This window comes from Panulirus ornatus, chromosome 9, assembly GCF_036320965.1.
Source record: "Panulirus ornatus isolate Po-2019 chromosome 9, ASM3632096v1, whole genome shotgun sequence".
NCBI lineage: Eukaryota > Metazoa > Arthropoda > Malacostraca > Decapoda > Palinuridae > Panulirus > Panulirus ornatus.
Genome location: NC_092232.1, coordinates 35,404,709 through 35,419,357, shown reverse-complemented (window position 1 = coordinate 35,419,357; position 14,649 = coordinate 35,404,709). Strand labels below are relative to the sequence as shown.

The 14,649-nt window shown below is 40.1% G+C and overlaps 1 protein-coding gene across 2 annotated transcripts in view; it reads right to left on the bottom strand.

Annotated features, from left to right (window-relative positions):
* The window catches only part of ArgRS (arginine--tRNA ligase-like protein), a 108,257-nt gene that overhangs the window by 34,720 nt on the left and 58,888 nt on the right, over positions 1-14,649 (bottom strand). For both annotated transcript variants that reach the window (XM_071665009.1, XM_071665010.1), the window contains exons 9-11: positions 10,942-11,064; positions 10,585-10,749; positions 7,031-7,148 (exon numbers count right to left, since the gene is read on the bottom strand). In XM_071665009.1, the coding sequence (XP_071521110.1) occupies positions 7,031-7,148; positions 10,585-10,749; positions 10,942-11,064 (406 nt within the window). The remainder of the gene's footprint in view (positions 1-7,030; positions 7,149-10,584; positions 10,750-10,941; positions 11,065-14,649) is intronic.

The following is a 14,649-nucleotide window of genomic DNA, read 5'->3' as shown; positions in this document are numbered from 1 at the left end:
CTCCCTAACCCTCTCACTTTGCACACCACCTTGACCAAAACACCCTATATCTGCCACTCTATCATCACACAAATTCAACAAACCTTCAAAATATTCACTCCATCTCCTTCTCACATCAACACTACTTGTTACCACCTCCCCATTTGCCCCCTTCACTGATGTTCCCATTTGTTCCCTTGTCTTACACACTTTATTTACTTCCTTCCAAAACATCTTTTTATTCTCCCTAAAATTTAATGATACTCTCTCACCCCAACTCTTTTTCACCTCTTGCACCTTTCTCTTGACCTTTTGCCTCTTTCTTTTATACATCTCCCACTCATTTGCATTATTTCCCTGCAAAAATCCTCCAAATGCCTCTCTCTTCTCTTTCGCTAATAATCTTATTTCTTCATCCCACCACTCACTACCCTTTCTAATCTGCCCACCTCCCAAGCTTCTCGTGCTACAAGCATCTTTTACGCAAGCAATCACTGCTTCCCTAAATACATCCCATTCCTCCCCCACTCCCCTTACCTCCTTTGTTCTCACCTTTTTTCATTCAGTGCTCGGTCTCTCCTGGTACTTCCTTACACAAGTCTCCTTCCATAGCTCACTTACTCTCACCACTCTCTTCACCCCAACATTCTCTCTTCTTTTCTGAAAACCTCTACAAGATAATGATTAGACATCCCTCCAGTTGCACCTCTCAGCACATTAACAAACAAAAGTCTCTCTTTCAGGTGCCTATCAATTAACAAGTAATCCAGTAATGCTCTCTGGCCATCTCTCCTACTTACATATGTATACTTATATATCTCTCTCTTTTTAAACCAGGTATTCCCAATCACCAGTCTTTTTTCAGCACATAAATCTACAAGCTCTTCACCATTTCCATTGACAACACTGAACACCCCATGTACACCCACAATTCCCTCAACTGCCACATTACTCACCTTTGCATGCATTAGATTCCATCGGGTTCACTTCTGCCCATTCATAAACTGTCTCTCCAGTTTATTTGCATTCCCCTTTTGATCAATTTCTGATCCATTCATAAATTCTCTCTCCAGTTTATTTGCATTCCCCTTTCGATCAATTTCTGATCCATTCATAAATTCTCTCTCCAGTTTATTTGCATTCCCCTTTCGATCAATTTCTGATCCAGTCACCTTGCCTATTCCGAAGTCATCAACAAAGATCCTCACTATGCTTTCCTTTAATTTGCCATCAACATCCAATATCATTATCATAAAAAGTGCCGAGGTTAATACCCCAGATAGGACATCTTTCCTCTGACACAATTCTGTTTGCCACCACTCTGAACCTTCTGTCAGTCAGAAACTCTTCCTTTAATTCATCTTCCTATCTTACCCATGATGTTTTGTTTAGCTACTTTCTTGAGCAAAATTCTTTGAATTACTTTGTCAAATGCTTTTGCATGTCAAGAGTCCATTCCATTTTCTTGGTTTATGTCTTCATATATGTCACTGTACACATCTAATAATTGGGTTTCCATACTTTTTCCTGGCAAAAATCCAGGGTTTCCATCATTTAGCTGGCTGTTCTTGATAAGATGGTAAATACGCCAATTTGTGAATGCCTGCAATTCTGCTTTTATTCAAACACTGCCTGAACAATAACATCACTGGTTTCCTTATTGCTGTTTGCCTTTTTGAGGAATAAGGTTGGAATTTCATCCAGTTCTAGAGCTGAATTTTCTCTGAGGTGATCAATCTCTCTGACTATATCTCCTGATATCTTAACATCACTGAATGCATTTTCATAACTGGTTAAATGTTTGATCTTTCAATTTCTCCTAACATTTGAACTGAATACCAATTCATTTTGCTAAGTCAACATCCTCTATATTTCCTTAAGAGTCATTTTTGTACTTGCCTCCTACCTTAAAGGGTTCAATATCTGTTCTTTTTTTGTGAATAGTAACAATGGATTTCTGGCCGTGTTCTATATAAATTTTTCTTCATTCAATTTTGGTTCTTTTCCGTGGAATTTCCCTATCTCTACAACTGCATTCTTCATTTTCTCATCCAAGTCATTCTTGCTTCTTTCTTTGCTATCTTCTTGTCCTTTTTCGATGCCCTCCCTCTGTTCATCCACAGATGTCTGTCCAAAAATATTTACCATTTTGTATCTTCATCTTTCTCTGGTATCTGCTCAACGATTATATGACATAGTCTCTCACAGCACATCTTTTTGTGTTTATAACTAAGTTATAAAGGGAGCTGTGGTTTCGGTGCATCATTACATGACAGCTAGAGACTGAGTGTGAACGAAGGGGGCCTTTGTTGTCTTTTCCTAGCACTACCTCGCTCACGACGGGGTTGTTATTCCATGTGTGGCAAGGTGGCGATGGGAATGAATAAAGGCAGACAGTGTGAATTATGTATATGTGTATAAATGTATATGTCTGTGTGTGTATATATATGTATACACTGAGTTGTATAAGTATGTATATTTGCGTGTGTGGACGTGTATGTATATGCATGTGTATGTGGGTGGGTTGGGCCATTCTTTTGTCTGTTGCCTTTTGCTACCTCGCTTTACGCGGGAGACAGCAACAAAGTAAAATAATAATAATAAAAAACTAGGTTATTGTCTCACTTTACTCCAATTTGTTCTTAGAATCTTCTTATTTGATCTTCATCCAATTTCATTTATCATGGTGAAAATTTACAACACTCAATCGTATATTATACTCTATGTTGCTGTATCATATTCGCATTCAGTCATTCCATTTTATCCACATAAAATGAAAGAGGTAAAAAATGAGACACTTAAGCCCTTGACTACCATTTTCAGTGAGTCATTCGCTACAGGAAAGGTTCCAGATAAATGGAAGTTTGCCAATGTAACACCAATATTAAAAAAGGTGAAAAGCCACAACCCAGAAATTATCATCTAATTAGCTTAGCACAAGTAGGGTCTCCCAATTCTCCTCGTTCCCTCCAACTCTGACACATATATCCACTTTGTCAATCTTTCCTCGCTCATTCTCTCCATGTGACCAAACCATTTCAATGCACCCTCTTCTGCTCTCTCAACCACACTCTTTTTATTACCACATATCTCTCTTACCCTTCCATTACTTACTAGATGAAACCACCTCACACCACATACAAACATCTCATTTCCAACACATCCACCCTCCTTTGCAGAACCCTATTTATAGCCCACGCCTCGCATCTATGTAACATTTTTGGAAACACTATTCCTTCAAACATACCCATTTTTGCTTTCCGAGATAATGTTCTTGCTTTTCACACATTCTTCAACGCTCCCAGAATTTTTGGCCCTTCCCCCACCCTGTGACTTGCTTCCGCTTCCATGGTTCCATCTGCTGCTAAATCCACTCCCAGATACCTTAAACACTTCACTTCCTCCAGTTTTTCCCCATTCAAACTTACCTCCCAATCAACTTGTTCCTCAACCCTACTGAGCCTAATAACCATGCACTTATTCACAATCACTCTCAGCTTTCTTCTTTCACACACTTTACTTAATTCAGCCACCAACTTCAGCAATTTCTCACCTGAATCAGCCACCAGTGCTGTATCATCAACGAAAAACAACTGACTCACTTCCCAAGCCCTTTCATCCACAAGACTGCATACTTGACCCTCTCTCCAAAACTCTTGCTTTCACCTCCCTAACAACCACATACACATACAAATTAAACAACCATTGAGACATCACGCACCCCTGCCACAAACTGACATTCACCGAGAACCAGTCACTTTCCTCTCTTCCTACTCGCACACATGCCTTACATCCTCCACAAAATCTTTTCACTGCTTCTAGCAACTTGCCTCCCACACCATATACTCAATACCTTCCACAGAGCATCTCTATCAACTCTATCATATGCCTTCTCCTGATCCATAAATGCCACATACAAACCCATCTGTTTTTCTAAGTATTTCTCACAAACATTCTTCAAAGCAAACACCTGATCCACACATCCTCTGCCAATTCTGAAACCACACTGCTCTTCCCCAATCTGATGCTCTGCTCATGCCTTCACCCTCTCAATCAATTGCCTTCATCCTCTAAATCAATACCCTTCCATATAATTTCCCAAGAATACTCAACAAACTTATACCTCTGTAATTTGCTCACCTTTATCCCCTTTGCCTTTGTACAATGGCACTATGCATGCATTCTAACGAGCCTCAGGCACTTCATCATGAGCCATACATCAAATGAATGTCCTCATCAACCAGTCAACAACACAGTCACCCCCTATCTTAATAAATTCCACTATAATACCATCCAAACCTTCCACAAAGCTTTCACTACCTCTTCTCCGTTTACCAAATCATTCTTCCTCACCCTCTCACTTCGCACACCATCCTCGACCAAAACACCCTATATCTGCCACTCTATCATCACATTCAACAAACCTTCAAAATACTCACTCCATCTCCTTCTCACATCATCACTACTTGTTAATACCTCACAATTAGCCCCCTTCACCAATGTTCCCATTTGTTCTCTCGTCTTACGCATTATATTTACCTCCTTCCAAAACATCTCTTTATCATCCCTAAAATATAATTATACTCACTCATCCCATCTCTCATTTGCCCTCTTTTTCCACTCTTGCACCTTTCTCTTGAACTCCTGCCTCCTTCTTTATACATCTCCCAGTCATTTGCACTATTTCCCTGCAAAATCAACCAAATGCCTCTCTCTTCTCTTTCACAAATAATCTTACTTCTTCATCCCACCACTCACTACCCTTTCTAATCTTCCCACCTCCCACCTTTCTCATGTTACAAGCATCTTTTGTGCAAGCCATCACTGCTTCCCTAAATACATCCCATTCCTCCAACACCCCCTATATGTCCTTTGCTCTAACCTTTTTTCATTCTGCACTCAGTCTCTCCTGGTACTTCCCCACACAAGTCTCCTTCCCAAGCTCACTTGCTCTCACCACTCTCTTCACCCCAACATTCTCTCTTCTTTTCTGAAAACCTCTACAAATCTTCACCTTCGCCTTAACAAGATAATGATCAGACATCCCTCCAGTTGCACCTCTCAGCACATTAACATCAAAAAGTCTCTCTTTCACGCGCCTATCAATTAATACGTAATCCAGTGACGCTCTCTGGCCATCTCCTACTTACATACGTATACTTATGTATATCTCTTTTTTAAAACCAGGTATTCCCAATCACCAGTCCTTTTTCAGCACACAAATCTACAAGCTCTTCACCATTTCCAATTATAACACTAAACACCCCATGCACATCAATTATTCCTTCAACTGCCACGTTACTCACCTTTGCATTCAAATCACCCATCACTATAACCCGATCTCGTGCATCAAAACTGCTAACACACTCGCTCAGCGACTCCCAAAACACTAGCCTTTAATGATCTTCCTTCTCATGCCCAGGTGCATAGGCACCAATAATCACCCATCTCTCTCCATCCACTTTCTTTAATGATATAGTCAAAATATATAACACAAATAAAGCAGCTGTTGTCATCTAACTGGACTTTCAAAAAACATTCAATAAGGTTCCATATCGAAGGTATACAGCAAAACTAAGACACTTGACATCAATGGAGCTGAACTTCAGAGGATGGAAAATTGGTTGACTGGTCATAAATAATGGGTTGTCATAATAGTTTTCAGAATAGTTACTTGTAACATGTGGAGTGCCACAAAAATTAATTTTAAGACTGGTTCTTTTCCTCAAATACATATCTTTATTTATTATTTTGCTTTGTCACTGTCTCCCGCGTTAGCGGGATAGTGCAAGGAAACAGACGAAAGAATGGCCCAACCCACCCACATACACGTATATACATACACGTCCACTCACGCAAATATACATACCTATACATCTCAATGTACACATATATATACACACACAGACATATACATATATACACATGTACATAATTCATACTGTCTGCCTTTATTCATTCCCATCGCCACCTTGCCACACATGAAATAACATCCCCCTCCCCCCTCATGTGTGCGAGGTAGCGCTAGGAAAAGACAACAAAGGCCACATTCGTTCACACTCAGTCTCTAGCTGTCATGTAATAATGCACCGAAACCACAGCTCCCTTTCCACATCCAGGCCCCTCAGAACTTTCCATGGTTTACCCCAGATGCTTCACATGCCCTGGTTCAATCCATTGACAGCACGTCGACCCCGGTATACCACATCATTCCAATTCACTCTATTCCTTGCAAGCCTTTCACCCTCCTGCATGTTCAGGCCCCGATCACTCAAAATCTTTTTCACTCCATCTTTCCACCTCCAATATATATATCAGTGATATTGATAATGGAATACAATGCATAGTATCAAAATTCACAGATAATACAAAGCTGGGAAATAAATCTTACAAATAAACAGGAACATCTAAACCTTCAAGCTGACAGAGATAAACTGATGGACTTGGCTCTTAGATGGCAAATGAATCTTAATATCGATACATGCCAAGTTTTACATATCAGTAGCAAAAATGAAAAGGGAAGCTATAGTATGAATTCTGTTAAAATGCAAGAGGTAAATGAGAAAAACACTTGGGCATAATCTCTGGTGACCTAAAACCGAGTCAAAGTCCTGTCCATTCAATAAGTGGATCAGGATTCTCTAATAATTGGATCCAGATTCTCTGATCACTTAATTTCAACTTTGGTCAATATTTCTTTTACCATTCCAGTGCATATTTAGGTTTGAGTCCCTAGACCTCCCATACCTTTTTATTGGCTGAACAGCAAACTAAATCAAGACAAAACAACGAATAATATGTCTAAAGATTAACATATATCAGAAAATAAAGAATATTGAAATGGGAAGCTGTACTTACCATCAGCAGGTAGGGTCAAGCATCTTCAGCACCTTATTACCTTAGTTTTATTTACATTTACATTAATTTTTCTCCTTTTACACACCACTGGTAAAATGAACATTTTAGAACACCGATTCTAACAACAATGTAATACATGATAAACTTCCTTCAATCATAAAAAAAAATGACCTGATAAATAAACATAACTCACCTGATCTTGTTTTGAATTTTTTCCTGTCTTCTCCAAGTACTACACCGAAGGTAACATGATCGATACGTGTCTTTGCTGGGTCATAGATTTTGGCTCTTTTAGCACAAGCAAAGAAGCTCTGTAACACAAGAAGTTAAATATGAACAACAGTTATTCCCGAAAGACTTCTTTAATTAGTTTTCTGTAATTCTATCCATGGTCAGATGCATTTCTACATTCAGTGGGAGATACATTCATAAAAAACTCTTACTTATCATATCTATCATACTGTGGATGGGAGAGAATGAATACTTCCCATGTATTTCCTGCGTATCGCGGAAGGTGACAAAAACGGGAGGGAGTGGGGAGTTGAAAATTCTTCCCTTCTGTTCTTTACTAATCCAAAAAAACGGAAAAGAGAAGGGGGCCAAGAATGGCCTTACCCACCCATATACACATGTATATACATAAACGCCCACACACACACACACACATGTATATAACTATATATATTTCAACGTATAAATACATATACATACACAGACACATAGATATATACAAATGTACACACTCATACATGCTGCCACATCCATTCCCATCGCCACCCCACCACACATGAAAAGGCACCCCCTTCCCCCATGCGCACACAAGGTAGTGCCACGAAAAGACAACAAAGGCCACATTCGTTCACACTCAGTCTCTAGCTGTCATGTTTAATGCACTCAAACCACAGCATCCTTTTCACATCCAGGCCCTACAAAACTTTCCATGGTTTACCCCAGACACTTCACATGCCCTCATTCAATCCAATGACAACACGTCAACCCCGATATAACACATCATTCCAATTCACTCTATTCATTAAATGCCTCTCACCACTTACTTCTCACCACTTACTTCTCTCAAATATTCTCTATTCTTTTCTGGAAACCTCTACAAATCTTCACCTTTGCCTCCATAAGATAGTAATCACACATTCTTCCAGCTGCCCCTCTCAGCACATTTACATCCAAAAGTCTCTCTTTTACATGCCTATCAATTAACATGTAACCCAATAATGCCCTGTGACCATCTCTCCTACTCACAAACTTATATTTAAGTATATCTCTCTTTTTAAACCAGGTATTCCAAATCACCAATCCTTTTTCAGCACACAAATCCACAAGCTCTTAACCTCTTCCACCCACAACACTGAACACCCCATGTACACCAATTATACCCTCAAATGCCACATTAACCAACTTCACATTTAAATCAGCCATCACTATAAACCCGGTCTCATGCATTAAAGCTGCTAATACACTTACTCATCTACTCCCAAAACTCTTGCCTCTCATGACCTCTATTCTCATGACCAGGAGCACAGGCACCAATAATCACCTATCTCTCTCCATCCACTTTCAGTTTTACCCATATCAATCTAAAATTTACTTTCTTACACTCTATCACATACTCCCACAACTCCTGCTATTGTCCTCTCACCAAACCCTGACTTTACTCCCAAGACATTCCCAAACCACTCTTCCCCTTTACCCTTGAGCTTTGTTTCACTCAGAGCCAAAATATCCAGGTTTCTTTCCTGGATGTCTCCTTTCTTCTCACCTTGGTTACATCCACACACATTCAAACACCCTAATCTGAGCCTTCGAGGAGGATATGCACTCCCAGCTTGACTCCCTCTGTTTCCCTTTTTAAAAATCTAAATACAAGGGGGGTTTCAGCCCCCATTCCCACCTTCTTTAGTCGCTTATTACAACACATGAATACATGAGATATACTTACAGAAACAGATGGATTTGTATGTGGCATTAATGGATCTATAAAATGCATTTAATAGGGTTCATACAGAAGCCTTGTGGAAGGTATTAAGAATATATAGACTGGGAGTATAGCTGCTAAAAACAGAGAAATTTTTATCTACAGTGTTAAGCACGTGCAAAAGTACGAAGAGATGAGAGTTGATGATTCCAGGTAAAGGCTAGTCTGTGGTAGAGCTGTGTGATGTAACCATTGCTGTTTAATTTGTTTATTGATGGAGTGGTGTGGGAGGTAATCATAGTCTTGAAGAGAAAGGCGAGTATGCAGTCTGTAGCGGAAGAGGGCCTGGGAAGTGAGTTAGCTGTTTGCTGATGATATAGCACTGGTGGCAGATACAATTGAGAAACTGCAGAAATTGCAGATTGAGTTTGCTGTGAAAAAAAGTTGAGATTAAATGTGAATAAAAGCAAAGTCATTAGGTTTAGCAAGGTTGAGGGAAAGGTTAGTTGGGGAGTGACTTTGAATGGAGAGGACTTGGAAGAAGTTAAGTGTTTTAGATACCAGAGAGTGGACATGGCAGTGAAAAGAGCCATGGAAACAGAAGAGAGTAATATGGTGGGTTAGGGGTTGAATGCTCTGGGAGCCCCAAAGAGTGTGTGGAAAGAATGTTATTTGGGCAAAAATAGGTATGTTTGAAAGTACAGTAGTCCTAGTGATGCTGTATGGATGTGAGACATGGGCTAAAGGGAAGGCTGTGTGCAGGAGCATGGGTGTGTTGGAAATGAAATATTTGAGGACAATAAGTGGCATGAGGTGGTTTGATCAAGTAAGTAATGAAAGTAAGAGAGATGTACAGTAATAAGAAGAGTCTGGTTGATAAGAGTTAAGGTGTGCTGAAATGGTTTGGATGTATGGAGAGAATGAGCAAAGAAAGGATGACAAAGATGATATATGTGTGTAAGAAGTGGAGGGAACAAGGAGAACAGGGAAACCACATGGAGGATGGAGAGATGGAGTGAAAAAGATTATAAGATATCGAGGCCTGAACATGCAGGAGGGTGAAAGGCATGCAAGGGTTAGAGTAAACTGGAACAATGTGGTACACTGGGGTTGACATGCTGTCAATACACTAATCTAGGGCATGTGAAGGATCTGGGTTAAACCATGTAAAGGTTTGTGGGGCCTGATTGCAGATAGGGAGCTGTGGTTTTGGCGCAGTACACATGACATTTAGAGAATGGATGTGAACAGATGAGGCCTTCCCTCGACTGTTCTTGGCAATACCTTGCTAACACAGGAAACGATCAAGACAGAAAAATAATTTGGTTACATCACCTGAGAACATATAAAGCTGATCAAGAAAGTCCAATGGTCTAAGACAAAAGCTTTACATGAATGAAGAGAGATAGGCTATAGAGAGGGTAGAGTGACTCTATGGACATATCCACATTAAAGCATGATACAACAATCATGAAAACTACTTTCACATTCTTTAATTGACTCAGTAATGTTGATACTGTAAAATTGTATGCAATAAAGTTAAAACCTTCAAACATTAAACATTTCATGACACTAAGAAAAAACGTTAAGAAGAAGCAAGTAACCATTTCAATGACAAAAAGGTTGAGAACATACTCAACAAGCCAACAGAAAAGAAAGTGAATGTCATGACCACTGAAACATTAAAATATCTTGTGAAACAGAAATAAGATGCAAATAGGTGGGGCCCTGAAAGAATAAAACAAAATCCTAAACACACAAAAATACTATCCATAAAATAAACATAATTACTTCTTTATGAAAAATTAATGCTTTACCTTGAAATGCTGAGACTGACCAGCATCTGTGACATAAATAAGCCAATCTCCTTTTTCTTCTTCTATTCTATGCTTAATGCATGTCAAATCTGATGTGTCATATGTGAAGCCACCATCAGATTTCACAATTATCAGAGGTATATCTGCTCCTTCAGCAAACATGACCTGAAATATATATCAAGTTACATTCTAATCTATTCTCCATGTCTCTCCAAAAATAAAATGTCAGCCCAGATGAACTAAGTACAAATCTTGCTAAGAGTCAAAATAAACTTGGTTACAACTACATTCTTTCCATGTTCAGTGCTACAATTTCTTTCCAAACAGTTAGAGAAGAAACTAATTCTACACACAAACCTTTCGACCATCATCCTCTTCCAGATACCCAGCACTGTTTAGTTCCTTTACTAGAGCTTCCATACGACTCTGGTAAAACGACTCACCTCGATTCACTATCCTTATTCCAAGGCGCTCATAAACCTGAAAAAAGAAATTGCGGTCAGAGTTGATTGCAATATTTGCAGTGTGCTACTTTCCTTAAGTACCTATTTTGACCAAACAAGTATCTAAATATTTATACCTATTACATTGATCACCATTTCATGCATCAGTAAGGTAGCACCAGGAAACAGATGAAGAATGGCCCATCCACTCATATACAAATATATATTCATAAACACCCATACATGCACATATACATACATATACATATCAACATATACACATATACATATATAAACATGTATATATTCATACTTGCTTGCCTTCATCTATTCCTGGTGCTACCCCGTCCCACAGGAAACAGCATTGCTACCCCATGCTTCAGAGGTAGCGCCAGGAAAACAGACAAAAAAGGCCTCATTCATTTACACTTAGTCTCTAGCTGTCACGTGTAATGCACTGAAACCACAGCTCCCTATTCACATCCAGGCACCACAATCCAGTCCATGGTTTACCCCAGATGTTTCACATGCCCTAGATCAGTCCACTGACAGCACATTGACCCTGGTATACCATGTTGTTCCAATTCACTATATTCCTTGCATGCCTCTCACCCCCCTGTATGTTCAGGTCCCAATTGCTCAAAATCTTTTTCACTCCATCCAATTTGGTCTCCGGCTTCTCCTCATTCCCTCCACCTCTACCACATAGATCCTCTTTATCAATCTTTCCTCACTCATTCTCTCCATGTAACCAAACCATTTCAATACACCCTCTTCTGCTCTCTCAACCACACTCTTTTTATGACCACATATCTCCCTTATCCTTTCATTACTTACTCAATCAAACCACCTCACACCACATATTGTCCTCAAACATCTCATTTCCAACACATCCATCCCTCATCCACACAACCCCATCTATAGCCCATGCCTTGCAACCATATAACATTGATGGAGCCACTATTCCTTCAAACATATCCATTTTTGCTCTCCAAGATAACATTCTTGCCTTCCACACATTCTTCAATACTCCCAGAACCTTCACCCCTTCCCATACCTTGTGACTCACTTCAGCTTCCATGGTTCTATAAGCTGCTAAATCCACTCCCAGATATCTAAAACACTTCATTTCCTCCAGTCTTTCTCCATTCACACTTACCTCCCAATTAACTTGTCCTGCAACCCTACTAAATCTTGCTCTTATTCACATTTACTCTCAGCTTTCTTCTTTCACACTCTTTATCAAACTCAGTCACCAACTTCTGCAGTTTCTCACACGAATCAGCCACCAGCGATGTATCATCAGCGAACAACAATTGACTCACTTCCCCAGCCTTCTCATCCACAACAGACTGCATACTTGCCCCTCTCTCCAAAACTCTTGCATTCACCTCCCTAACAACCCCATCCATAAACAAATTAAACAACCATGGAGACATCACACACCCCTGCTGCAATCCAACATTCACTGGGAACCAATCACTTTCCTCTCTTCCTTCTCATACACATACCTTACATCCTTGATAAAAACTTTTCACTGCTTCTAGTAACTTACCTCCCATGCCATATACTCTTAATACCTTCCATAGAGCATCTCTATCAACTCTATCATATGCCTTCTCCAGATTCATAAATGCTACACGCAAATCAATCTGTTTTTCTAAGTATTTCTCACATACATTCTTCAAAGCAAACACCCATGCACACATCCTCTACCAATTCTGAAACCACACTGCTCTTCCCCAGTCTGAAGCTCTGTACATGCTTTCATCCTCTCAATCAATTCCCTCCTATATAATTTCCCAGGAATACTCAACAAACATATAACTCTGTAATTTGAACACTCACCTTTATCCCCTTTGCTTCTGTACAATGGCACTATGCATGCATTCTGCCAATCCTTAGACACTTAACCATGAACCATACATACACTGAATATCCTCACCAACCAGTCAATAGCAACAGTCACCAACGTTTTAAATAAATTCCACTGCAATACCATCCAAACCCACCGCCTTGCCGGCTTTCATTTTCTGCAAAACTTTCACTACCTCTTCTCTCTTTACCAAACCATTCTCCCTGACCCCTCTCACTTCGCACACCACCTAGACCAAAACACCCTATATCTGCCACTCTATCATCTAACACATTCAACGAACCTTCAAAATACACACTCCATCTCCTCATCACCACTATTTGTTTTTGCCTCCCCATTACCGCCCTTCACCGATCTTCCCATTTGTTCACTTGTCTTACGCAATTTATTTACCTCCTTCCAAAACATCTTTTCATCCTCCCTAAAATTTAACGATAATCTCTCACTTCAACTCTCTTTTTCTCCTCTTGCACCTTTCTCTTGACCTCCTGCCACTTTCTTTTACACATCTCCCAGTCATTTGCACTATTTCCCTGCAAAAGCTGTCCAAATGCCTCTCTCCTCTTTCACTGACACTCTTCCTTCTTCATCCTACTACTCACTAACCTTTCTAATCTGCCCACCTCCCACCTTTCTCATGCAACAGGCATCTTTTGTGCAAGCCATCACCACTTCCCTAAATACAGCCCATTCCTCCCCCACTCCCTTTACATCATTCGCTCTCACCTTTTTCCCTTCTGCACTCAATCTCTCCTGGTACTTCCTCACATAAGTCTCCTTTCCAAACTCACTTACTCTCACCACTCTCTTCACCCCTACATTCTCTTTTCTTTTCTGAAAACCTTTACAAGTCCTCACCTTTGTCTCCACAAGATAATGATCAGAAATCCCTCCAGTTGCCCTTCTCAGCACATTAACATTAAAAAGTCTCTCTTTCACATGCCTTTCAATTAACATAATCCAATAACACTCTCTGGCCCTCTCTCATGCTTACATATGTATACTTATCTATATCTCTGTTTTTAAAACAGTTATTCCCAATCACCAGTCTTTTTCAGCACACAATTCTACTAGCTCTTCACCATTTCCATTTATAACACTGAACACCCCATGTACACCAATTATACCCTCAAATGCCACATTTCACCTTTGCAATCAAATCACCCATCACTATAACCAGGTCTCTTGCATCAAAGCTGCTATGACACTCACTCAGCTGCTCCCAAAACACTTGCCTCTCATGATCTTTCTTCCAATGACCAGGTGCATAAGCACCAATAATCACCCATCTCTCTCCATCCACTTTCAGTTATATCCATATCAATCTACAGTTTACTTTCTTACACTCTATCACATACTCCCACAACTCCTGCTTCACAAGTAGTGCTACTCCTTCCTTTGCTCTTGTCCTATCACCAAACCCTGACTTTACTCCCAAGACATTCCCAAACCCCTCTTCCCCTTTACCCTTGAGCTTCATTTCACTCAAAGCCAAAATATCCAGGTTCCTTTCCACAAACATGCTACCCATCTCTCCTTTTTTCTCTTCTTTGTTACATCCACACACATTTAGACACCCCAGTCTGAGCCTACAAGGAGGATGAGCACTCCCCGCGTGACTCCCTCTTCTGTTTCCCCTTTTAGAAAGTTAAAATACAAGGAGGGGAGGGTTTCTAGCCCCCTCACTCCTGTCCCCTTTCGTCGCCTTCTACGACACATGGGGATGCATGGAAAGTATTCTTTCTC